At 37.7% G+C, this 24,172-nt stretch overlaps 3 protein-coding genes, 1 long non-coding RNA gene and 1 pseudogene across 5 annotated transcripts; 3 read left to right on the top strand and 2 right to left on the bottom strand.

Moving 5' to 3' along the window:
- Positions 1-1,795: 1,795 nt before the first annotated feature.
- Positions 1,796-3,071, top strand: LOC148721048 (melanocyte-stimulating hormone receptor-like; annotated as a pseudogene).
- A 1,848-nt stretch (positions 3,072-4,919) lies between these two features.
- Positions 4,920-5,972, bottom strand: LOC148721047 (uncharacterized). Its single transcript, XR_015992876.1, has 2 exons — positions 5,761-5,972; positions 4,920-5,572 (listed from the first exon to the last, which is right to left on the bottom strand). It is a non-coding gene; the product is annotated as an uncharacterized LOC148721047 (long non-coding RNA).
- A 3,138-nt stretch (positions 5,973-9,110) lies between these two features.
- On the top strand, positions 9,111-10,361 carry LOC148721046 (melanocyte-stimulating hormone receptor-like). The gene has a single exon (XM_088739874.1). The coding sequence runs from the start codon at positions 9,145-9,147 to the stop codon at positions 10,087-10,089; it is 945 nt and encodes a 314-aa protein (XP_088596000.1). The 5' UTR covers positions 9,111-9,144; the 3' UTR covers positions 10,090-10,361.
- Positions 10,362-10,907: 546 nt separating this feature from the next.
- Positions 10,908-13,655, top strand: LOC148721045 (melanocyte-stimulating hormone receptor-like). 2 transcript variants are annotated; one of them, XM_088739873.1, is made up of 2 exons: positions 10,908-11,557; positions 12,209-13,655. In XM_088739873.1, exon 2 carries the CDS (start codon positions 12,471-12,473, stop codon positions 13,413-13,415), a length of 945 nt encoding a protein of 314 aa, XP_088595999.1. In that variant the 5' UTR covers positions 10,908-11,557; positions 12,209-12,470; the 3' UTR covers positions 13,416-13,655. The 2 variants fall into 2 exon arrangements, with proteins under 2 accessions (XP_088595999.1, XP_088595998.1); XM_088739872.1 differs by lacking the exon at positions 10,908-11,557 and adding an exon at positions 11,565-11,871.
- Positions 13,656-22,141: 8,486 nt separating this feature from the next.
- LOC148721044 (5-hydroxytryptamine receptor 1B-like) lies at positions 22,142-23,074 on the bottom strand. The gene has a single exon (XM_088737741.1). The coding sequence runs from the start codon at positions 23,072-23,074 to the stop codon at positions 22,142-22,144; it is 933 nt and encodes a 310-aa protein (XP_088593867.1).
- Positions 23,075-24,172: the final 1,098 nt, after the last annotated feature.

Raw genomic sequence — 24,172 nt, 5'->3', positions numbered from 1 at the left:
TTTCGGGCGCCCTCTGCTTTGTTTGCCTTCAGGTGTCCAGTACATTGCAATTCTGGCTATTTCGAGACTGGGCTTCCGCATCACACGTCCAATCCACCTCCATCTTTCCCTGGCGACAAGTGTACGAATATCCTCCTTCTTGGCTTTTCTCAGTAGCTGGTCGTTTGATATTTTCCGAGGCCAGAAGATTCTTAGAATCTTCTGAGGCTAGCTGTGTGGAAGGGTGCTAGTCTTGAGAGGTCTTGTTCTGTCATTCGCCAGCATTCCGAGCCGTAAAGCCACAGCACGAGACCGCAAATTTACGTCTTAAACTTGACTTAAATGCAGCGTAAACTGATTGCAACTCCCATAACATACGAAGGAGACGAGCTGTCGCGGTTACGGGTAATGCTCGGTGAGCTGGCTACGCGCCGGTGATTACTAACTTTTGTCTTGCGAATAATAGAAACCCTTTCCTTCGAACAATAGATAAGGACATATAAGGAGCGAAAGCTTGTTTGATACGCACTCGTTGGGTTTGTCTCTCCGCTATTTCCGCGTTGGTGAATAAACGAATAGATTAGTATAGGTAGTCGCATGGGGCCGAGTAAAATTAAGGATTAATATCACTTGTGTTTTCGGAAGTTGCGCGACTCGGGCAATTTCTGCAACTTCCGAAAACACAAGTGATATAAATCCTTAATTTTACGAGGAACCATGTGATTACTTGTATATAACATAAGGGGCAAAATGTTTTCTTACTGATCTCGCGCAAAACGGGACGCCATTGTTACAAAACAAACAGAAATTTCTTTACCTTGGCAGCCGTTGCTAAGCGATTTTCAGCCAATCATTTTCAAGTAATTTTTCCCGGAGCAATTACAAAAATTAAGAAAAAATCCCCTCTGTGTTGACCAATCACAATTCAGTAATTTTGCCCCTTATATGATAAAAAGTTGAAATGAATGTAGAGTCGAAAGAAAAGTAGTTTGTATGTAACAAAGATGAAATTAATTATTTGGTACTTGATAAAAACCTCGTACTCAAAACAAAGCCGAGTGTATCGTGGCTAGGTCAGTATGTGTTTATTAAAATATGAAGCACGCAGGAAGTCTGCAGAAAGAGAAAGGTGCACAAGAGTTTCCAAAGACGTAACCAAGAGCCATCATAGTTTTATAAATGATAAACTTATCCCCTCCTTCATTTTCCTTCTCGATCGATAGAATATCATGTTCCCTTCAGCACTGTCATAAAGTTTTCATCATCGGAGGACAATTGTTAGTCGCTCGAGGGAATTAGAACATAAAGAATTAAGTCACCTGCCGGAAAAATAAAAGCTTGTCTGATAACGTAACATTTACTTAGAATTTGTTGGTGAAAGGAGGAGAACAAATTAAGAATGTAAAAGAAACGACAGTAAACTGCTTTTTCGCCTTATATTTTGCTCTTCTCCTATTTTGTTCTACTCTTGGAGAAGAAACGGAGGTAAAAGAGCCTCAAAATGTTGCAAATCACGTGGTTGAGTTCGAATATTTTAAAATAAGGTTGCATCAGTGGCCATACATCAATTTTAATCTATATATTTATTCGAATTCTTTGATTGATTGACATGGGTTTGACATCCCTAGCCTAGACCCTCTATATTTTAATGTTACTGAGGTTGATAATGAGCCAAAAATTAACTTTACATAAATGATATGGACATTTGATTGACACTCTATCGATGGAGCAAGGTCAGCTTGCGAGCTGGGTCCTCGTTAACAGCCCTGCGGGAAGTTGCTCCTTCGCTCACCAGTTGTGTTGCTCGAGGCCTCAAACTTATTCACCGGCAAGGTACAAAAAACTCATACTGAAGCGTTTATAATGAGTGCCTTCCCGTCGGCTAAGTAAGGAGGGATTGTTTATCTCACAGAAAAAAACAATATTAATGTTACAGGTGTTTTATATATTTGACAAATTAAAGTGATGATTTCTCTGAAGTTTTCCAAACGATTAAACAATGAGGAGGAAGTCTCTATATGATCGTTAAGTGGGAAGTAAGGTTTTAATGATCGTCATCGTTGTGAAGCTGTTTAGATGAAATATTTCTCGTTGCAATCACAGATAACTTCAATCTAAGAAAAAAGGAAACTAATACAGGATAATGTCGACAACAAATTTCACTGGAGGTGGAACACAGACCAAGATATTTCAAGGTCTGTATTGTTCCCCCACTCTGGTTGGTGGGCTTCCGCAAAAATTTAAAGTTTCTTTTCTACCAATCTACATTCTCCTCTCCATCACAGCATTTCTTGGCAATTCTCTTATCCTCGTTGCCCTTCACATAGAATCTTCCTTGCATCCTCCGTCCAAACTCTTGTATCGCTGTTTGGCAACAACTGATCTGTTGGTTGGTCTTGTTTGCCAGCCTCTCAGTGCTACTTATTGGATGTCCGTGGCTGACGAGCAATGGAATCTTTGTCGATACGTATTTGTCGCCGCTTTCCTTACAGACATTGCATTATGTGGAGTGTCATTGCTGACGATGACGGCCATAAGCGTGGACAGACTTCTCGCCCTGTTGTTGGGGTTAAGATACAGACAAATTGTAACTTTGAAGCGCACATACATCACTGTAGCTACCTTTTGGATTTTATCTAGTGTTGCTGCTTTACGCTACATATTAGATTACCGTATACTCATTTTATATGATAGTATAATTACACCATCTTGCCTTGTTATTTCAGTCGCCTCGTATATGAACATTTTTTGGGTTCTCAGTCATCATCAGGTTCAAGTACAAGATCATCTCCGACAACAGCCGGGCCAACCGAATGCATCGAACATGGCGCGGTACAAAAAGGCAGTGAACAGTGCACTGTGGGTGCAGTTAGCGTTAGTAGTTTGTTATGCACCATCCTTTATAGTAACAATTGTAATCGCTGACAGTAAAACATATTCATCACACTTAGTAGTATTAAGGGAAGTAGCAGCTGTCTTAGTTTACTTTAACTCGACGTTAAACCCGTTTTCTTTACTGCTGGAAGATTGGTGAAGTAAGTCAAGCAGTAAAGCAAACCATCAGAAAAGTACTTTGCTGTCCATGGAGCTAGATCCTCATCAAATTGATACTTATATTATTTTAAATTTCAAAGCTGAGTCATTAAGTCACGATTTTTATTTGAGAACGTTCGTAAGATCTGTCCTTTGATAAGCAAGAAATAAGAACTTCAGCAAAGCGTAAGGGAAAACTGGACTGTCTGATTTATGAAATGTTATTCATAACAAAGAAAAAGCCATGCTTGAACACACAATCAGACTCCATACGCGCAAAACTATTTACTTCATTTTATTTAAATTTGTCACTTTTTACATGCATATTTTACGTTTTATCGCCTTGCACGGTATATATTAAGTTGTGAAATTTTATTCTCTTCTCACTTGAAAATGATGACATGGTGTCATCGAAACGTGGTGTAAAACTTCTTTCACTTATTTTTATCATTAGATCATGTTCGAGTAAATCTAATCCTATTCGAATTCTAACTTTGTCATGAAAACAGAGTTATATGCATTTTACTCTCATGTTTAATTTCTTTAACAAAATGTGACGGCATTGGGTAAAACTTTAAAGAGTAGTTACAGCGGAGAGTTCTCGACATATTTTTATGTTAAAGTGCTACTACGATCAAATTTGTGGTTTCGTTTTTTATTACACATTTCGAAAATATATGTAAAAGTGACTTACCGTGCCAAGTTTGGAGTCGAAATATGATCTGGAAGTGTGTTTATTTGCACTACAATTTTCCTAAATGTCCTGCCGCCATAACTCGATTCAGAAAATGACCGGGAGTAGTATTTGAAGGAGTTGGGGCGAGATGTGACGTAGCAACATCAATACGGCTAAACAAGGTACACAAACGTGGCTAATTTCGCATTCAGGACGAGATATTTTTGGAAGCTTTTGGAGGTTCTTTCTTCGCTTTTTTGACTAAAGCGAAAGTATGCCTGGTAGACGTTGTGTTGTTCAGGACTGTGGAAACATAAAGAACGATGAATTGGGGATTTCTATTCATAATTCTCCTGATTCGGGCAGCGTTAGACTTAAGTGGAAAAGGTTCGTGTCTATTCATCGGAAGGATTTCAAGCCGGTGGGAAAATTTGCTGTGTGCTCCGAGCATTTCACAAGGGATTGTTTTACGCTTGCTTTTCCGATGAAAGGCATGAAAAGAAAGTAGAAGAAGGGGATGTTTCCAACTATTTGGAAAAAATCCTTTGAAACACTATCAAAGCGGAGTCGACGATCGGTGAGTGAAATTACATTGTATTTGCGCTGTGCTTATCACCATAATATTTATTTCCTCACTTACCTGTGACATGATTTTTTTCTGGCATCGTTGATCAATATTCGTGTAATGAATGCTCCGACTATTTAGACTTCCCATATGGTTGCGTGTGTTTTCATACTTTTCCGCTTTCTTCTCATAGTTACATTAAAACGGGCGTTGGCGAAAAAATGGGTATTTGCGCTGAGTGGACGTGAAGTCAATTCCCCACGTAGCGGCAAGCGAACATCAAGGCCGAATGAAGCGCCGAGAAAATCGCGACCGGAGAAAATAGCAACCAAGCCAGGGGTTATGTTACGGAGACTTATCTTTAATCAATCTCGTAAACTGTAGGCGAATTGAAAAAGGAGACTTATATAATCGATTGTACTCAATTAAAACACGTGGCGACTTAACAGCGTAAATAAATCTAACATAATGAAAAGAACTAATAAATGAACTAAGTGCCACGGCAAACACAAAATATATATACAAATAAAGATGAAAGAGCTTGCTCGAAACGAGATAAAGGAAAATTATGACTAGAAATAACCGCTAGACGATACGACGGCGGCGCGTAAATAACACACACACTAAGCATAAAATCAGATCAAGAGAAACGCTACCTTGCATAAATCGGGCAAGCTACAAAAGTGAGAACAAACGAATGCAACTTACATATCGGTCCCTATACGCCGGTGGCTTGAAACCAAAACTTAAGAAGTAAACTTAGGATGGACGCCGGACATGAACAGTGAACAGTAAAGGAGCGTACGATGCAACAACTAAAGAGAGAAAAACTATCCGAAAGGCTCAAATAGCAAAGGCCCACTGTGACTGAAATGTTACGCAAACTTCAAGTCACGCAATTAAAGTCACGCATTTACACCCCAATTCCCAGACCTTTCCACTCAAGCGTAAAATTTAGGCAAAGTGAAGCTACATAGAAATCCGGCTCTCTATTTTTCAGATATTACGTTGCTGTTACTTTGAGATTTGACAAAACTCCAAAGTTCCCTCCAACAAATCAGCAAATTTAGAGTTACACGCGAGTCTTTTAAAACGACCAAAAATGGACTTAGTCTGATTTCTACATTCTGTAAGTTCGGTTACTGTTTGCGGGTTTTTTTTTTTTTTTTTTTCGTCTGTATTTCAATTCTATTCTCACTGCCTGCAAATGATGCATACATTTTAAGGCAAAGATGTGGTTACACCTTGCTTCCATTTCTAGTTTTGAAAACATCGACATAAAGCTGACAAGGCTGACAGAGCAGTTCGAGCACGAACACCTGCAAAATAATGTGAAAAATTTGTCAAACGAAAGAAAAATAAGTCTGTATAAAATCATTACTTGTCTGACCGCTTTAATAAAACTATCGCCTAAAATCAGGACTACAGTTAATCACATAGCAACGATTTTACGACGGGTATTTGAAATTGGAAAATAAAAATATAAATCTACATTCCATGATAATACCAAACCATTCATTCGCTGGCACCTCTCCCGAATATCTTCGCTGAAACTGTTGCTCCTCTTCTTCTTCGCGGTGAACTCTTTCGTTGTAGACCGCGGCTACTTCCTCGGTGGCGAGAGGTTCGTAACTCTCGTCGTACGGCGCAAATTCAGAAAATTCCCCAATCACTTCGTCAACTATAAAACTTTCTTAATCACTTTCAGATGTGCAGGAAGAGGTATCCGACGGAGTTGACATCTTAAACGCCTTATAAACGGCTCTAAACACACAAGCTTTTCTCAAATGCGAATATTTTGGTTGATGTTTCTACGTAGCAGTGGATAAATCACGTGGTCGAACGCAAGACCGCTTTGAGAGGGCTACTGTTTTGCGAACTTTGTAATGGCGGACGGTATCTACGGACTTTTCTGTGGGAAATTTCCAGCCCCCGTACGCAAGTATCGTTCCAGTTTTTCGCTATTTGTATAATTTTGAACATATAGAAAATATTTACGTTGAAAAAACCCGGAAACAAAAACAAAAATTTTCGTCGTAGTAGCACTTTAAGTTAAACAATTTCCACCTTTGTTTGCTTCCCCAGGGAAATTGTTTGATTTTGACGCTTTATTACTCAACGCGCTGGTTAATATTTACTCTCGTCGTCTTGAGGTAAATGAAATTCAATCATCGTGTGGCGCTTTAACAATTCGTAATTCAAACCGTCGTGATCAAAGGAGAATTTAGAGAAATGCACCATTAAAATATTATAAACGACGTTCATTTTGAATATTCTAACCAAGATTGTAAAATTGCAAAAAGTATATGGTTTGGTAGGTTAACATCCTGTCACGGTTTTGTTTAAGATTTTAGTCAGGGGATACAAAAAGAAGAAAAATAGGCTCCAAAACTTTGTTCATTGCAAATTTAATTCAAAGTTGACATCTGTGACAAAAATTTGAATTTCAGTTATTTGATGCATTCGGAGATTGTCACGAAATTAATCTTTCCTCAGACGATCTCTTGCTTTGACCAAGTAAAGTACCCAGCTTGAACTTTTTATTTTCAGTTCGCTGAGGCTGATTATGTGTCAAGTCTGAACTTCACACAGACCTTTAGTTTAGTATTGAATGCAATAAAGGAAGAACATCTCCACTTAATAATCCAAATGTACCACTTAAGTCATCTCTTATAAAGGGTGACAAGAAAGAGTTCCCTTAGGGTATTGTCAAACACAAATATCGCCGATGGCTTTGTTTTTGCCAACGATAATTCTTTTTAGCTAAACTCTACTAATTGAGAAGAAAAAGCTGGTCTCGGCCCACTCGTAACTGTTTAGAAGTTCAGCTGCAGTTGCTATTCGGAATAATCAAAGAGAATTTAAAAGAAGTAAAAATTTCCTGGATAAACTCCTAAACCGTATTGAAGAATTGCATGATATACTGCATCTTTTAAGCAACAGATTCACGCACTCGTTTGGTTTGTCCATCAGCTAGTTCCCCGTCGATTAATATAATAACAGATCTAAAGTAAAAAAAAAAAATTATAGGCTTGAAAGAAAAGTAACTATAGAACGAGCACAAAATGAATAATTTGGCATTCGATAAAGCCTAGACTCAAAACGAGGTCGGATCTGTCATGACTAACTGATGTCTCCTAAATTTTGAGCTTTAACAAATTATTCATTGGTCTGTGTGCGATATGAAGCATGCGGTAATTTTACAGTCGAGCTTGAAAGACTGGTAAGAGTTGGTAATAGGCGGAGTAGTACGCAACTTAATATTCACAAGTGATGATAAAATTAAAAAAACTAGAGTGAAAAGAATTGTTCATCGAGTCTTGAAAGGTTATGACCACCCATCCCTTCAATTCAATATTGGATAACAACTTTCACTGCGAAAAGAGAATTGTCAATCGCTCAAGAGAATCGCAACCAGACTTCAATCTCTTGCCACATAAAAGAAAACTTGCTTCATACCAAAATATTCGCTTCAAATTATCCGGATCAAATGATCCAGGTAAAGAGGGACTCTAGGGAGAATACTTTCAAAAGTAATTGGTGTCACCCTCTTAAAATAAAGGTTATTATTATTATTATTATTATTATTATTATTATCTGTTCAGTGCATTGTAAAAACTGAAGCAGGTGTCTATAATCTCCTTTTATTGCTATTTCATACGTGAGGCACCTGATGGATTCCGGAAAAAATTAATCAGTTTTTGAAAGAACAGAAAATTTCCGAACACATTTTGAATGAATAAAGGCTGGTGAGGTGGTCTTTATGTGGCTAAATTTAAAGAAGTGAGGTTTAAGCGATCGCGCCTTGGTGTCTGCAGTTTACACAAATATTTCTCATTGCAATCACAAATACACGACAAGAAAAAGAAAACAGATAATGTTGACAACAAATTTCACTAGAGGTGGAAAGTAGACGAAAACAACACAAGAACTCCTATGCTGCCCCTCCCCCCCCCACCTTTTGAAGCTGGACTTAAACAAGAATCAGTTTTTATCACAGCAGTTAACATTCTCCTCTTCCCAACAGCATTTCTTGGAAATTCTCCTATCATTGTTACCGTTCACAAGGTATCTTCCCTCCATCAGCCGTCCAAACTCTTAGCGACGAGACAGTCGTTAGAACTTACCCGGTTCTAGGACAATAGCGTATCCACACTTGAAAATTAGAAGGAAATGTATGGGAAAATGAGCAAAACTGTGTTCACTAGAAATTGAAATGAAGTATTTTAGATATAAGCTGGCATCTCTGATTACAATTTCAATTTCAATAGTTTGATGCTTTCGAGTTTCCAGTTTTTTTCTCAGACCAAGTGAAATAGTCAGCTTTTATTTTTCTTTATTTCTAGTTTACCGAGATTGATAATGATCAGTCAAGTTTACATTTCATGCAGATGATATGGACATTTCGAAAGCACCCTATCAAATTAAGAGAGATGGTTTGTGGCTCTTCTAAAAATGATACCATAGATGTCTCTATATCTGGCTTGCCTTTTATTGCTAATTCATACCATTTAGGGTATGAAAAAAGTAACTTTTTTAACACGGTAGACAGTTTCCAGAGACATTTTGAATGCCAATTCTACAATCGAGCTCGAAAGACAAAAAAAAATGATAATAAACTAGTAGGAAATAAATTGTTCATCGAGTCAGATTGGATTCGATTGGAAAACGCATCCCTTTATTTTCCATCTCTATCAATTAATTGTCATGTTTACCTCCATATTGGGAAATATGCATGTTAAATGCTTAAACGCAGGTGAGGATTTTTAATTGTGGACATTGTTTAGGAAGTAGGGTTTCAGTGACCGTTGGTAGGCGTGTGCTGTTTGGACCTCATTTCTCGTTGCAGTCATAGGTAACTTGCCAGAAAAAACAAATCAAACACAGAACAATGTCCCCAACGAATTTCACGAGAGGTGGAACACTGACCAAAACATTTGGAGAACTGCGATGCTCCCTTTTATTGTTGAGTGGGCCTAAGCAAGAATCAGTTTCTTTCGCAGCAGTTAACATTCTCCTCTCCATCACAGCATTTCTTGGCAATTTTCTTATCCTTGTTGCCCTTCACCGACAATCTTCCCTTCATGCGCCGTCTAAACTCTTGTGTCGTTGTCTGGCAACAACTGATCTGTTGGTTGGTCTTGTTACCCAGCCTCTGGCTGCTACGACCTGGATTTCCGTGGTCCACGAACAATGGAATCTTTGTCGATACGCATCTGACGCCGTCTACCTCACATCCGTAGCATTATGTGGAGTGTCGTTGATGACGATAACGGCCATAAGCGTGGATAGACTATTCGCCTTGTTGTTGGGGCTAAGATACAGACAAATTGTAACTTTGAAGCGCACATACATCATCTTAGCTACCTTTTGGATTGTATCTAGCGTCGCTGCTTTATGCTCCATATTAGATTACCGTATAAGCATTTGGTATACCTGTATAATTATATCATCTTGCCTTGTTATTTCATTCCTCTCGTATATAAACATTTTTCGGGGTCTCAGTAATCATCAGGCTCAAGTACAAGATCATGGCCCACAACAGCCGAGCCAACTAAATGCACTGAACATGGCGCGATACAAAAAGGCAGTGTACAGTTCACTGTTGGTGCAGTTAGCACTAGTAGTTTGCTATGCACCAAACTTAATCATAGTGGCAGTAGTAATCGGTGACGATAAAACGTATTCATTAGACTCAGTAATAAGGGGAGTAGCAGATGTCTTGCTTTACTTTAACTCGACGTTAAACCCGTTCCTTTACTGCTGGAAGATAAGTGAAGTAAGACAAGCAGTGAAACAGACAATAAGACAAGCGCTTTGCTGTCCATGGTTTTAGAGTTAGATCCCCGGTTTCTTAGGGTACACTCTAATGGATAGTTTTCATAGCTTAGTAAAAATGTCACGATTAGTACCAGCCAGAGAGAACGCTCGTCAGATATGTTGTATGTTGGATAGGAAGAAATAAGAAACTTACGAAAAAATTGTTGGTGGAAGTCTGTACATAGTCCATAATGCTTATGAATTTTAGAGATGTATAATATTGCTTGACTAATGTTAGCAATTTGTAAGTGAGCATATGGAATAAAATGGAAACTCCAAAAACCAAAAGGAATTGTCAAGTATGTTACTTAAAAGAAATTTCGTAGACGCATTCTTAAAGAGTAAACGCATGTGAGGAAGTCCTGAGATAAATGCTGCTGACGAAGTTAGAATCAGATAACCCTTCGGCTATTTTGTAATTTCGAACGCGGTTGATAAATTTTTGTTCACAAAAGCATTAGGATGTAACTGCTCAAGAGAGAATGGGTAATCACACCAGAGAATCCAACAATTCGCTGGCTAAAGGAGGAGAATTAACAAAGAATAAAAAAAATGTAGAAAACGGTTTGCTGGCGTAATTTTTAACGATGAGAGAAAAACTGCAAAGCGCAATTAACTACTAAGGTAAACTTAAATATTTTCAAATATGTTCGCAGCTGTAATCAAAATTTGAATTTGAATAGTTTGATGCGTTCGGAGATTGTCAAAAATTTCTTTATTTATCTAAGACCGAGTAAAATCTCCAGTTCACATTGTTTATTATGCTTGCTGAGGCTGATAATGACATGAACTCTTGATTAGCATCCTGGAGGTGAAAGTTTAATGGCAGATGTCTCCATATTTGCCTTTTAGTGTCTTTTTCTTAACTGAGGTAACTCGCAGGTTGCGGGCATTTTTGACACAACATAGAATTTTCTGATGCATTTTAAATGCTTAAACGCTGGTGAAGAATTCTGATTGTGGACTTTCTTTAGGAAGTATTTTTCGTGCTACTAATTCTAACTTTATCATAATTATATCTAGTCATAATCGAAGAGAGATATGCATACATTTTACTCTCATGTTAATTCTTCTTTAAACCATATTAAGGCAACGATTAAAAAAACTCAGCCATACTACACAACGAAACGTCTAATAAGAGATTTATTATCCAACGCGCCAAATTGTTATTTCAGTACGGGCGAATTTCGTGGATATTTTCTAACCGGTTCTCTGGAGTACAAATACCGAGAGATATTTGTACTCGTTTTGGGCGTTATTTGTACTATACGAAGCACAGTTGGATAATAATACTAGTCACAATGTGTAAGTGTGTATGTGATAAAATTTACAATCCCCGCTTTTTGTACAGTTATTTCAAAATCTCTCCATTTTCCGAAATTAAATGCTGTACTTTATCCTCTTCGCTCAGCTATGAATGATTTTCTGCCTGTGGAGACGGAGTTCAAATGAGATGTAAAACAACAACACAATCATAGATGTCTGTAAGTTTGACTGTAGATGCTAATTTATTCCTAAATTAAACATAACCGATTAGACAAACACGTAATTGTGGCGCAAAATAGACTGCCGCCTTTATTATGAGACATTTAAAAAATAAACCAGAATAAGGTGTTACAAAATTATTTTTAGTCACGAGTTGTCTTCTCTGATCATAAATGAGAAACGTAAGGTAAATTATGAACTGTAAAAAAGAAAAGGGATCGCCATCATTGTCATTTGAAAGCCGTGTTGTGGGCGCATTTTTAAAGAGTCAACGCATTAGAGGAAGTCTTGAGGTGAATGTTGCTGATGAAAGGTAGAACCAGCTAATCAATCCTTTGATTTCTTCCTGGGAATGATAAATTGTATTTCACTTCAGTAGTAGTATGTCGTAATATAAGGAAAATTTATTAATGGTCCAGATAATGACAACGACAAGATTGAATAGCGTGCAGCTTGCTTGATAATAGACCATTTTACGTTAGCTGCAAAACTGTGTTCATTAGAAATTTAAAAGAAATATTTTAAAGTAAGCTGGCATCTCTGATTAAAATTTCAATTTCAATAGTTTAATGCTTTCGGAGATTGTACGAGTCCAGATTTTTCATAGACCAAGTAAAATCGTCAGCTTTTCTTTTTTTTTTTTTTTCTAGTTTACCGAGTTTGATAATATTCAAGTTTGAACTTCAAGCAGATGACATGGAAATTTGAAAAGCACCCTATCAAATAGAGAGGGATTGTTTGCCCTCTAGCAAGAAAAATTCAATAACTTTCCTTTTACATGAAAGTTACCTGATATGAAAGTATATTTCTCTTCTTATTGTGAACAAGACATTGGAAGAAAACAAATTGGATCAGACTAGGGTCTAGTACGCTACTTTTACCTTGTCATTGTCAGGAAACAAGCACAGAACAATGTCCACAACAAATTACAGAGGTGGCACACAGGCAAAAACATTTCGAGAACTGCTATGCTCCCCTTCTATGGCGGGTGAACTTCGACAAGAATTAGTTTCTCTTGCAGCAGTTAACATTCTCCTCTCCATCACAGCATTTCTTGGCAATTTTCTTATCCTTGTTGCTCTTTACAAAGAATCTTCCCTTCATCCGCCGTTCAAACTCTTGTATCGTTGTCTGGCAACAACTGATCTGTTGGTTGCTCTTGTTACCCAGCCTCTCGTTGTTGCGACTTGGATTTCCGTGGTCCACGAACAATGGAATCTTTGTCGATACGCACATGACGCCGCCTCCCTCACAACCGCAGCATTAGGTGGAGTGTCGTTGATGACGATAACGGCCATAAGCGTGGATAGACTATTCGCCTTATTGTTGGGGCTGAGATACAGACAAATTGTAACTTTGAAGCGCACATACATCATCTTAGCTACCTTTTGGATTGTTTCTAGCGTCGATGCTTTATGCTTCATATTAGATAACCGAATAACCATTTGGTTTGGCTATATAACTATACCATCTTGTCTTGTTATTTCATTCCTCTCGTATTTAAACATTTTTCGGGGTCTCAGTCATCATCGGGCTCAAGAGCAAGATCATGGCCCACAACAGCCGAGCCAACCAAATGCACTGAACATGGCGCTATACAAAAAGGCAGTGTACAATGGTCTGTGGGTGCAGTTAGCACTACTAGTTTGCTACGCACCATACTTAATCATGGTGGCAGTAGTAATCGGTGACGGTAAAACGTATTCATTAGACTCAGTAGTCATAAAGGGAGTAGCAGGTGTCTTGCTTTACTTTAACTCGACGTTAAACCCGTTCCTTTACTGCTGGAAGATAAGTGAAGTGAGACAAGCAGTGAAACAGACAATCAGACTAGCGCTTTGCTGTCCATGGTTTTAGAGTTAGATCCCAGGTTTCTTAGGGTACACTCTAATGGACAGTTTTCATAGCTTAGTAAAAACGTCACGATTAGTACCAGCCAGAGAGAACGCTCGTCAGATATGTTGTATGTTGGATATATAGGAAGAAATTAGAAACTTGTCATTAAATTGGAAGTCTGTACATAGTGCATAATGCTTATGAATTTTAGAGATGTATAATATTGCTTGACTAATGCTAGCAATGTGTAAATTAGCATATGGAATAAAACTGAAGTTACTGGTTCTTATAGAGTTCTTTTCACCGGATTTTTCTTTTTTTTCCCCACACTGATGATATTTATTAATCCTCCTTACTCAGCTCTGAATGAATTTCTACATAAGAAGACTGAGCTTTTAATAAGTTGTAGAATAACAATACTATCACATTTGTCCATGTGTTTGACTCTTGATACTAATTCATTCCTAGATTAAGTTGGCTGAACACAGTTTTTGATACCTTTGTTTCTTTCACCATTTTCTCTAAAAGCCTTGATCTCTCGGTCACCAAAATTGGCAGTTTTTTCGATCAAATTTATCCCAATTCGTTCATTTTACTTCTCGATCAATGGATTATCATGTTAACTTTACCATTATAATAAAAACTTCATTATCAGAGGACAATTGCTAATATAATCGCTTGAGAGAATTACGACATGAAGAATTCAGTGACCTGCCTTATACGTCAAAGCTTGTTTCATACCAAAATAATTTACTTGTCTTTTCGCGAACAAGACGTTGGAAGCGAAGAAATTGTATAACTACGATGTAATAGGCAAACTTTGGCTTATGAATATCCAGGAAAATCACTAAGAATATTAATTTGTTGGCGAAAGGAGGAAAACAAATAGAGAATGTAAACGAAAGCGGCAGAAAATTGTATGTTCGCGTCATTTTTTAGCTCTTCTTTTGCTTTGTTCTAGTTTTGTCGGAGACGAAACGGAGGTAAAAGAGCTACAAAATGTTACTAATTACACTGTTGAATTCGAATATGTTAAAGTAAGTTTGCATGTGTGGCTATACATCAATTTCAATTCGTTATAGACATTTGAATTTCCTTGACTGATTGATATGGGTTGGAAATCCTTAACTTGAATCTTCTTTATTTTTAGCTTGCTTAGGCTGATAATGATTCAAGCCTCAACTTTACACAAATGATATGGACATTTGATTGACACCCCATCAATGAAACTAGGTCAGCTTGCGAGCAGGTCGTTGTTATTAGTTTTGCGTCGCTCTTTTGTCCACGAGTCGTGTCGCTCAAGGCCTCAAACTTATCATTCACGAGCGAAGTAACTCTTACTGAAACGTTGATAATGGGCCCGTAGGCTCACTTAAGAGGGATTTTAGGTCGTACAGAGAAAACAGTAATTATGTTACAGGTGTTTTTATGTATTTGCTTCCTTTTCCAATTTTATACGGGGTGTACCTGACAAGTTAAAGCGACAATTTCTCTGACATTTTTCAAACGAATAAGCAATGATGGGGAAGTTATATGACTCAGTACGTTGGGAGCTCTTTTTTTAGTGATCGTCGTCGTTGTGTAGCTGTTTAGATCGAATATTTCTCAAAAAAGGAAAAAAAAAGAGGAATACAGAATAATGTCGACGGCAAATTTTACTGGGGTGGAACACAGACCAAGACATTTCAAGAACTGTATTATTCCCCCTCTCTGGTTGGTGGGCTTCGACAAGAATTTTTTTTAAATTCTTTCTTGACAGTCAACATTGTCCTCTCCATCACAGCATTTCTTGGCAATTCTCTTATTCTTGTTGCCCTTCACAAAGAATCTTCCCTTCATCCGCCGTCCAAACTCTTATATCGTTATCTAGCAACAACTGATCTGTTGGTTGGTCTTGTTAACAGCATATCAAAGAAAGTTCCCTTATTCATATTGTATTTTCAATCAGTATTATAGCTGACGTGTTTTGTACTTACCAAGGGATTTGACTTAAGTGCTAATTCGTATTTAAATTCAGCTTTGGTAATTGATTGATATAAACAGTTGAGAGCCGTCCACATATAATTGCTTACTAGTTTAGCTGAGGTCGCTATTTGGAATAAAGAATTAAACAAATTTCGATTCCACCTTGGTTTAACATTAAGTTGAGAACTTTTTCCATTTTCAGCTTGCCGAGTCTGATAATTATTAGTGTCAACTTACCACACAAACAATATGGCACTTAATAAGATTCCTATCAACATAAGTTGATCCAAGTAAAGAGGGTCTGTTTGTCGCACTGTGCAATGGGAGGAGAAATATTAAAAGATGTCTCTACAATTGCCCCTTATTGTTATTTCATACCTGGTGTAATTGACAAGTTCAATAGGCTAAATTTATATCTCATATCTAAGATAATCACTTACAATTTGTTGGCGAAAGGAGAAGAACAAATAGAAAATGTAAAAGAATGAAACGGCAGCAATTCTTTGTTCTTTTGTTTTCACGCCACGTGCGAAATTTACAAGAAGGTATCGCGCTTCATACATTCCTCATACAACACACCTAGTCGGCATATTTCGAACAATATCGACGACAACCTTCCCAAACAAGTGAAAATGTGTCAAATGCAGACTTTCGTGTTCTCGATTTGACGCCACATTACCCGCTAGAGCCATTCCTCTTTAAACTCGGCCGTAGGGCAAGATGGCGGCCGATTTTCCGTATTTTGACTGGGCACAGAAAATTAAAGATTTGAGCAAATTAAAAAATTTTTGGACAGAAATACTCCAAAAAATACGCTTATTTCGTTAAGCGAAAAAAAAAAAATTTCTGAGTTTAGGTGCATTTTAAAGTACCGGTGGGTATATTCACAAGCAACGAAACCACTCTGCATATTCAAAAGCATTACGGACATTTTTCTGATGACAAAACAAGCTCGAGACTAAAGGTGAACCAATACAACTCGATAAGAAGTACCTCGAAACACTCTCACAAACTACTCTTCGAAGTTTTATCCAATACTTTTATATTGCTAAAAGAAGATTAATTAAACATGTATGCTTATCTTTCTTCAAATATGCCTTGTCGTATTCTTGATCATTGGTAGCTAATTCTCTTTAAATTCTACCTTACTTTTAGTTTTCTTCGTTAAAAAAGGCTTTCTAGTTTACACAACAAGCCATTTTGTGTTAATGATTACCCGATTAGAAGCAAGAGCCTCAGAGGGCTTTGCGTCACGTAAATCAACGTAAGGAAACATAAACTAAGCAAAATATTCACAACGCAACAAAACATAAATTAACGAGTAAAATATTCACAACAGACTATGTAAAAACCTTGAACAACAATATTTCTAATAACATACTTGACGTGACTTCATCACTCTCAGCATTGAGAGCACGAATAAAAATACAACTCGAGAAAGATCTAACTCCGCGCCGTGGACAGTAAAGTGCTTGTCTGATTGTCTGCCTCACTGCTTGTCTTACTTCACTGATCTTTCAGCAGTAAAGAAATGGATTTAACGTCGAGTTAATGTAAACGAAGAAAACTGCTACTTCCCTAATGACCACGCCCACCAACGACTACTGAAGCCCTACTTCCTTAGGAAAGTTCACGATTAGAATTCCCCACCAGCGTTTACGCAGTTAAAATGCGTCGGAAGTTCTTTTTTGTGTCAGAAAACGCCCTCAACCTGCGAGATACCTTAGTTACGAAATAAACTATAGGGTAGATGTAGAGACATCTGTCATTAAAATTTCATTGGCTGGACGCTTATCAAGTGTTCATATCATTTTTTAGGAGTCAGTTGAAATTTGAATCATAGGCCTTAGCAAGCAAAATAAATTATTTAAGCTGGCGATTGCACTCAGTCTCGGAAAAGTTGAATTTTTTGACAATTTCCGAACTCACCAAACTATTTAAATTCAAATTTTCGTCACAGCTACGAACTTGTTTTAAAATGTTTGAATTTACCTGATTATTTAATTTACGCTTTCGAGCTTTTCTCTCTCGGCTATGTTTCTGACTAGTACTTGAAACGAAATAGTTAACAAAAACATCGATTACGCCAGTAAACCATTTCTGTTTCTACAATTTGTTTTTTCATTCTCTGGTTTTTCTCCCCTTTCGCCGGCGAACTCACCAGTAGTGATTACCCCGGATAATGACAAGCCAAAGGTAGCCTAGTAGGCCCTAGATCCGATTTGTTCACAATCAGACGAGTAAAATACCTTCGTGTTAGGTAAACTTTCATGTAAAAGGAAAGTTATTGAATTTTCTTCCTGTGATTCTCTACAGTGATGAGCGATTCTCGTTTGGTAATTTTGACAGTTATATTCCATTATTGAAATAAACACGACTATTTATTGATCGAGGTGGTAAATAAAAGCCCGGGATAGGTTGTCTTAAATTTATTACTGACTTGAAGAACAATCTATTACTTACTACTTTTTACCATTATTATCATAACTTATAAACCTTTGGTTTTGGTAAGCTCCGACTTTAGCAACACTTAGCCACCTTTCAAGCTCGACTGTAAAATTACTGCATGCTTCATATTATGCACTGAAGAACGAATCAGTTCAGAAGCGCGAACAAAAGATGGTGTATTGTATTCAAGGTCATCCCTTCTTGGATTGCGAAACGCAATTGAAAGATACCTCAACAACCCGCCATTTAACAGGATAATTTCTATTTCAAAAGGTACAGATTTCCAAGTGTCAAACAAGCTCTTCCGGAGTCAAATAAAGCGAAACAAGCGCGAGAACAAAGGAAACACAGTACACGAAACACAAACCTCCAATTCAAGTAACTGACCTCCGAAACTTGCAGTCGTCAAATCCAGTCTGGGGAGACAATCCTTGGGGTCTTGTACGGAACATTTGGCTTCATATAACCTTGTACTGGTCTCGTTGAGGACGCGAAGGTGTACTACAGTTGACGAAGCAAAGCTTCCAGTTCTTGTTAGACGACAACGGACGGGAATACGTGTCAATGACCCATGACGAGGCTACTAGCCGCTTCTTACCGGCTTTACTACAGAACAGAGCATAGTCAAGGCTTCTCTATTTGCTAAATTTAACGAGTGTTTTCATACAATAATTGTGTAATCACTTTCAGCTTTAAAAGTATTATATATGAGTCGAGGAAGACCTAACTCCATAGACAGCAAAGTGCTTGTCTGATTGTCTGCTTCACTGCTTGTCTTACTTCACTTATCTCATCGCAATAAAGGAATGGGTTTAAATTCGAGTTAAAGTAAACTAAGACACCTGCTGCTCCCCTTAATACTAATAAGTGTGATGAATATGTTTTACTGTCCGCGATTACAATTGCCACTATAAAGCATGGTGCATAGCAAACTACCAATGCTATCTGCACCCACAGTGCACTGAACACTGCTTTTTTGGCTCGGCTGTTGTTCAACAAGATCTTGTAATTGAGCCTGGTGATAACTGAGACCCCGAAAAATCTTCATACACCAGGCGACTAAAATAACAAGGCAAGATGGCATAACTATATGGCCATAAGAAATGAGTATAGGCAATCTGATGTGTAGCATAAAGCAGTGACAGTAGATACAATCCAAAAGGTAGCTACAATGATATATGTGCGTTTCAAAGTTACAATTTATCTGGCACCCGCCCTAACAGCAGGGCGACACGTCTGTCTACGCTTATGGCCGTTATCGTCATCAACGACACTGCACATACTGCACAGCTTGTGAGGAAGGTGGCGTCAAATGCGTATCGACAAAGATTCCATTGTTCGTGAACAAGAGGCACCCAAACAGTAGCATTGAGAGTGGGTGCCTCAGGGTTGAGATAGCAACAACAGGAATAAATAGAGACATCAGTATTCAGTATTCAGTATATCAGTATTTTAAGAGTGCGAAAGATACCCAACTCTTTTAAGATATTCGAATTAATTTACCTCTAAATAGCTTGATGAATTTGGATAAAAGCTGATAGTTTCTAAAGAAACTGTTAGGGGCTGCGCCAAGCCTGCATGTCTAGTATATGCTTTACTTAGCACTGATTAAAGATGTATCAAATACTGCTGTCATAATTTTACTATGGGATAAAAAAACCTCTCTCTTCTGAGGCGAAATGTTTCAAAAAGTGTAGATAGTACGCGTAATTATGAATAATTTCTTCCTTTGTTTATATTTTGCTTCCGAAAATCAATTTCGAGCGAGCGATCGAGCATGAAAAGAGAAATAATAACTTACCGTTTTCTGAAAAGGAGATCTTAAATGAAATTCTACCCAACACTACCACATTTCTTGAAGTTGAGAGGCAGTATTTAGGCTAGAAAATATTCTTCAGCGTTTCGTGACTTCATAAACAGTTGTTTTGTTTTTTTGTCTTAATGTCTTTTTGTAATTGCATCTGAAGACAGATATTGTTACCTTGACAGCACCTGCTAGGTCACGATCACGTAAAGCTGACTTTGTTTAATTACACTCACCCAGAAACTTGAATATTCGACGTGAAACGTTATTAAGTCGGAAACTATTTGAACGCAGACTTCGTAAATGACAGCCCATTACCGGCTTTTTTTCTTTGCGCCTCACATCCGACCAAAATTGGAAATGAGACAATCACTCGACAGGTAGGAAATACCACAACCAAATTAATGCTTTGGGCCATTCCACTTATTTTCCTTCAAAACTCGACCATGCCCTCCCATTAAGCTATTAAAATTATTTAGGATTATCCCTCTAACAAATCATTCAGTCACGTGTATGAGGGCGTGATGGCACTTTTGTAATTATTTCCTCAATTTGACAGTACTTGGGATGAGGTAAAAGCTTGCTTGTTACATGTACACAAGCTTTCATGCATGCGGCAGGTGCTTGTACCCTAACATTCTTCCTGTGCCGTAGAATCTTCACAAACATTCTGTTTTAATAACAAAATCAAGAAGCTAGAGTCGCTCTCGGCTATCGCCTCGCGCGACTCTTCCGCTTCTTTCGTGCTTAGCAACCTCCCGCGTGCATCATAACTCAATAGAGTACGCTGTGGTGTTTACCATTTGTTAAATATGTGCGCTTCAAAGCTACGATATGTTTGTATTTCAGCTCCAACAGAAAGGTAAGAGGTCTGTCCACGCTTAGCTTATGGCCGTCATAGTCAATAAATACACCAAACATACGCTTGTTATGAAAGTTGCCTGTGATGTGTATCGACAAAAAACCCATCGTTCACGAACCACAGACATCCCATGCGTAGCAGCAAGAGACTGGCTAACAAGGTCAAACAACAGATCAGTCGCTGCCAGACAACGGTACAATATAACTCTATTGAAACGAAGAAAAAAGGAGTACTTTTAGATGATAATGATGATGATGATGATGAACTTTATTCATGTGCCAATGTATTTAGCTGACGCTAATTGGGGACACAACGTGGATGAATAACCTAATTAATGATAAGAAATAAGCTATGGATTATATAACCTAAGGGATACAAATTACGCACGCGGAGCAACGTAGATGAATAACCTTATTAATTATAAGAAATAAGCTATAGATTATATAACCTAAGAGGTACAAATTACGCACGCGGAGCAATTGTTACCATTTATCGGTTCGGTAAGATCCTTACGTCTAATATGGAACTTAAACCAAAAGGGGCTACTAATTTCAGTGATGTTTTTTTTCAGTTTGTTCCATAGAAATGGTCCAAGATATCTAAGAGAGTTTTTACCGTACAATACAGAATTAAACCAAGGAATATAAAAATTTTGATTTCTTAAATTATATTTACAAGACTTAGGACTATAAATGTCACAAATGAAATCAGGAACTAGCCTATATTTAACCTTATACATAAGTATAACTATATCTTGCCATCTCCTATTAAGAAGGGTAGGTAGTTTAGCACGATCTAATAAGTTCATGTACGTTTCTGAATGTGAATTATAAACTATCCTCAGTGCTCGCTCTTGAATTCTTTCAACTTTTCTTGCATCCGACACCCTACAGAAATGCCATTATGAGATGAAAATAGGTGAGATATGGCATAATACCAGTTTTATATAGTAATAGTTTAGTCTCCGTTTCTAAACCTGGCGAGAACGCCCACCCTTTGATTGGCCTTCTTGCATAATACGCTAAAATGTTTGCTAAGAATTAGTTTCTCGTCGAAGTTCACGCCCTCGTGTAATGCCTAACTGCGTGCCTGCAGTATTCTGAACCGAAGATCGACATGTCATTATGCGCACTTCATCATTTTGTGATTGAGTGATTGTAATGCGATCGTTATTTCGAGTTCTTTTTTCTTTTGTGCGTTATCTTGAAACGCTACACTCGGATTAAAGGCGAAAGCTACAAGAACATTTTCATCATAATGGTCTCCTGTAGCAACGGCATTCTGATCCCGGTCGAAACCCGACCAAAATAAGAGTATAAATTTGATTTTCTTCGGCTGTAATTTCAGTAAATTTCTCTTTGGCTAAAGATTGTTACTTTAAAGACAACTCTGTGAGAAACAGTGATAATCATGGTTAAGTTTGATTTTTAAAAAAAGTAAATTGATTCAAGGATTACCCCATGATAAAAATGTTGAGCTCGCTTACCGGCTGACTTGTAAACCGGCTCTTACAGCAAACTGCCTACTTTTTGAAGCTGATACATTTAGTAAAATGAGTTTTTTTTACTCGACTTCTCTTTAGCTGTTCTCGATGGAACTGAAACAAGTACATTGAACTTTTCTATGGGCGATAACTGCCCGTGCAATCACATATTATTATTTCTAACTTCAGCATAGTGCTTCTCTAATAGTCTGTTTTACCGCTTGTCTTATTTCACTAATCTTCCAGCAGTAAAGAAACGGGTTTAATGTCGAGTTGAAGTAAACTAAGATACCTGCTGCTCCCCTTAATACCAATAAGTGTGATGAATATCTTTTACTTTCAGCGATTACAATTGCCACTATAAAGTATGGTGCATAACAAACAATTAATGCTAACTGCACCCACAGTGCACTGTACACTGCCTTTTTGTATCGCGCCATATTCAGTGCATTTGTTTGGCTCGGCTGTTGTTGAACACGACCTTGCACTTCTGCCTGATGACGATTGAGAGTGCGGAAAATCTTTGTGTACGAGATGATTGTGATAACTAGGCAAGATGGTATAACTATATATTCATACCAATTCGTTATACGATGATATAAATTGATGAATAAAGCAGCGACAGTGGGTATCACCCACAGGGTAGCTGCAATGATGTATGTGCGTTTTAACGTTACAATTTGTCTGTATCTCATCCCCAACAACAGGGCGAGAAGTCTGTCCACGCTTATGGCCGTCATCGTCATCAAAGACGCTCCGCATAATGCATAGCTTGTTATGTGGTATGCGTCCCTTGCGTATTGACAAAGACTCCAGTTTTCCTCAGCCAAGAATATCCAATAAGTAACATAGAGAGGCTCACTAACAAGACCAACCAAAAGGTCAGTTATGGCCAGACTACGATACAACAGTCTGGACGGCGGATGAAGGGAAGATTCCTTTCGAAGGGCAACAAGGATAAAGGAATTGCCAAGAAAAGCAGTCACCGAGAGGAGAATATGCACCGCTGATAACGAAACTGATTCTTGTTGAAGCCCACCTACCAAAGAGGGGGAGCAATGCTCTTCTTGAAATGTTTGAGTATATGATCCACCTCCTTTTAAATCTTTTGTCCTCATTATACGTTTTTCCTTGAAGTTATCTAAAAATTGCAACGAGCAAAATTTTCTTTAGACCACTCCTACGAAAAAAAAAAAACCCTATACCTTGCTTTGATTTTAAAACCTAGAATATTGACTTCAAAAACATAGTTACCAGATTTCAAATGTAGGTGAAAACTGTCTGTTTGATTAAGATACATGTCACTTTTTATCCGATCGCATCGCTGCGTTTTGCATTTACTGTCACCCGTGAGAGGAACCAGTTTCTGCGTAACGAGCAGCTTATTAGATCCCTTCTAATTTCTCTGGACTTTTTCGCCATAATTTACATTTTACTTAAAAATCTTTATTAAAAAGAACAGAACGTAACCATAAGTAATATCAATAATTGTAAGTCTTGAATGGTGCGATCTTTTCGGTTGTTGTTGTTGTTTTTTTTTTTTTTCTATATGAAAGAGTGCGACGAACGTTCTACACCTGGAAAGCTTCTCCGCAAATTGTCTTCACATGAAAAAAACAAGAAGTTTTATTCCCAAATAAAGGTGTTTGCCAAACCTGCATGTCTAGTGCAGGTCTTACTTAGTATTTAAGACATACCAGGCATTTTTGGCACTGGTGTCATAATTTGACTATGGCATAAGCAAAAACTCTCTCTTCTGAAGCAAAATGTCTCAAACAATGCAGATAGTACGCGTAAATATAAAATATTTCTTCCTTTGTTTATAGCTTGCTTCCGAAAATCAGTTTCTAGCGAGCGACCGAGCATGAAAAGAAAAATAATAACTTACCGTTTTCTGAAAAGGACATTTTAAATGAAATTCTTCCTAAGACTACTACATTTGTTGAAGTCGAGAGACAATATTTAGGCTAGAAAATATTCTCCAGCATTTCATAAACAATTGTTTTTTTTTTTTTTTTTAATGCCTTTTTGCAATTGAATCTGAAGAGAGATATTTTTTCCTTGACAGCACCTGCCAGGCCACGATCACGTAAACCTCACTCTGTTTAATTACACTTACCCAGAAACGTCCTCAGCAACTTTCACTCATGTATTAAATAATGCTTATTCTGTTACAAGAGATACCAATTTCTTCCCAGTAGCTTTAAATATCACCA

Source organism: Stylophora pistillata, chromosome 11 (genome assembly GCF_964205215.1).
Source record: "Stylophora pistillata chromosome 11, jaStyPist1.2, whole genome shotgun sequence".
In the NCBI taxonomy this organism is placed as follows: Eukaryota; Metazoa; Cnidaria; class Anthozoa; order Scleractinia; family Pocilloporidae; genus Stylophora; species Stylophora pistillata.
This window is presented reverse-complemented; position numbering and strand designations above follow the sequence as displayed.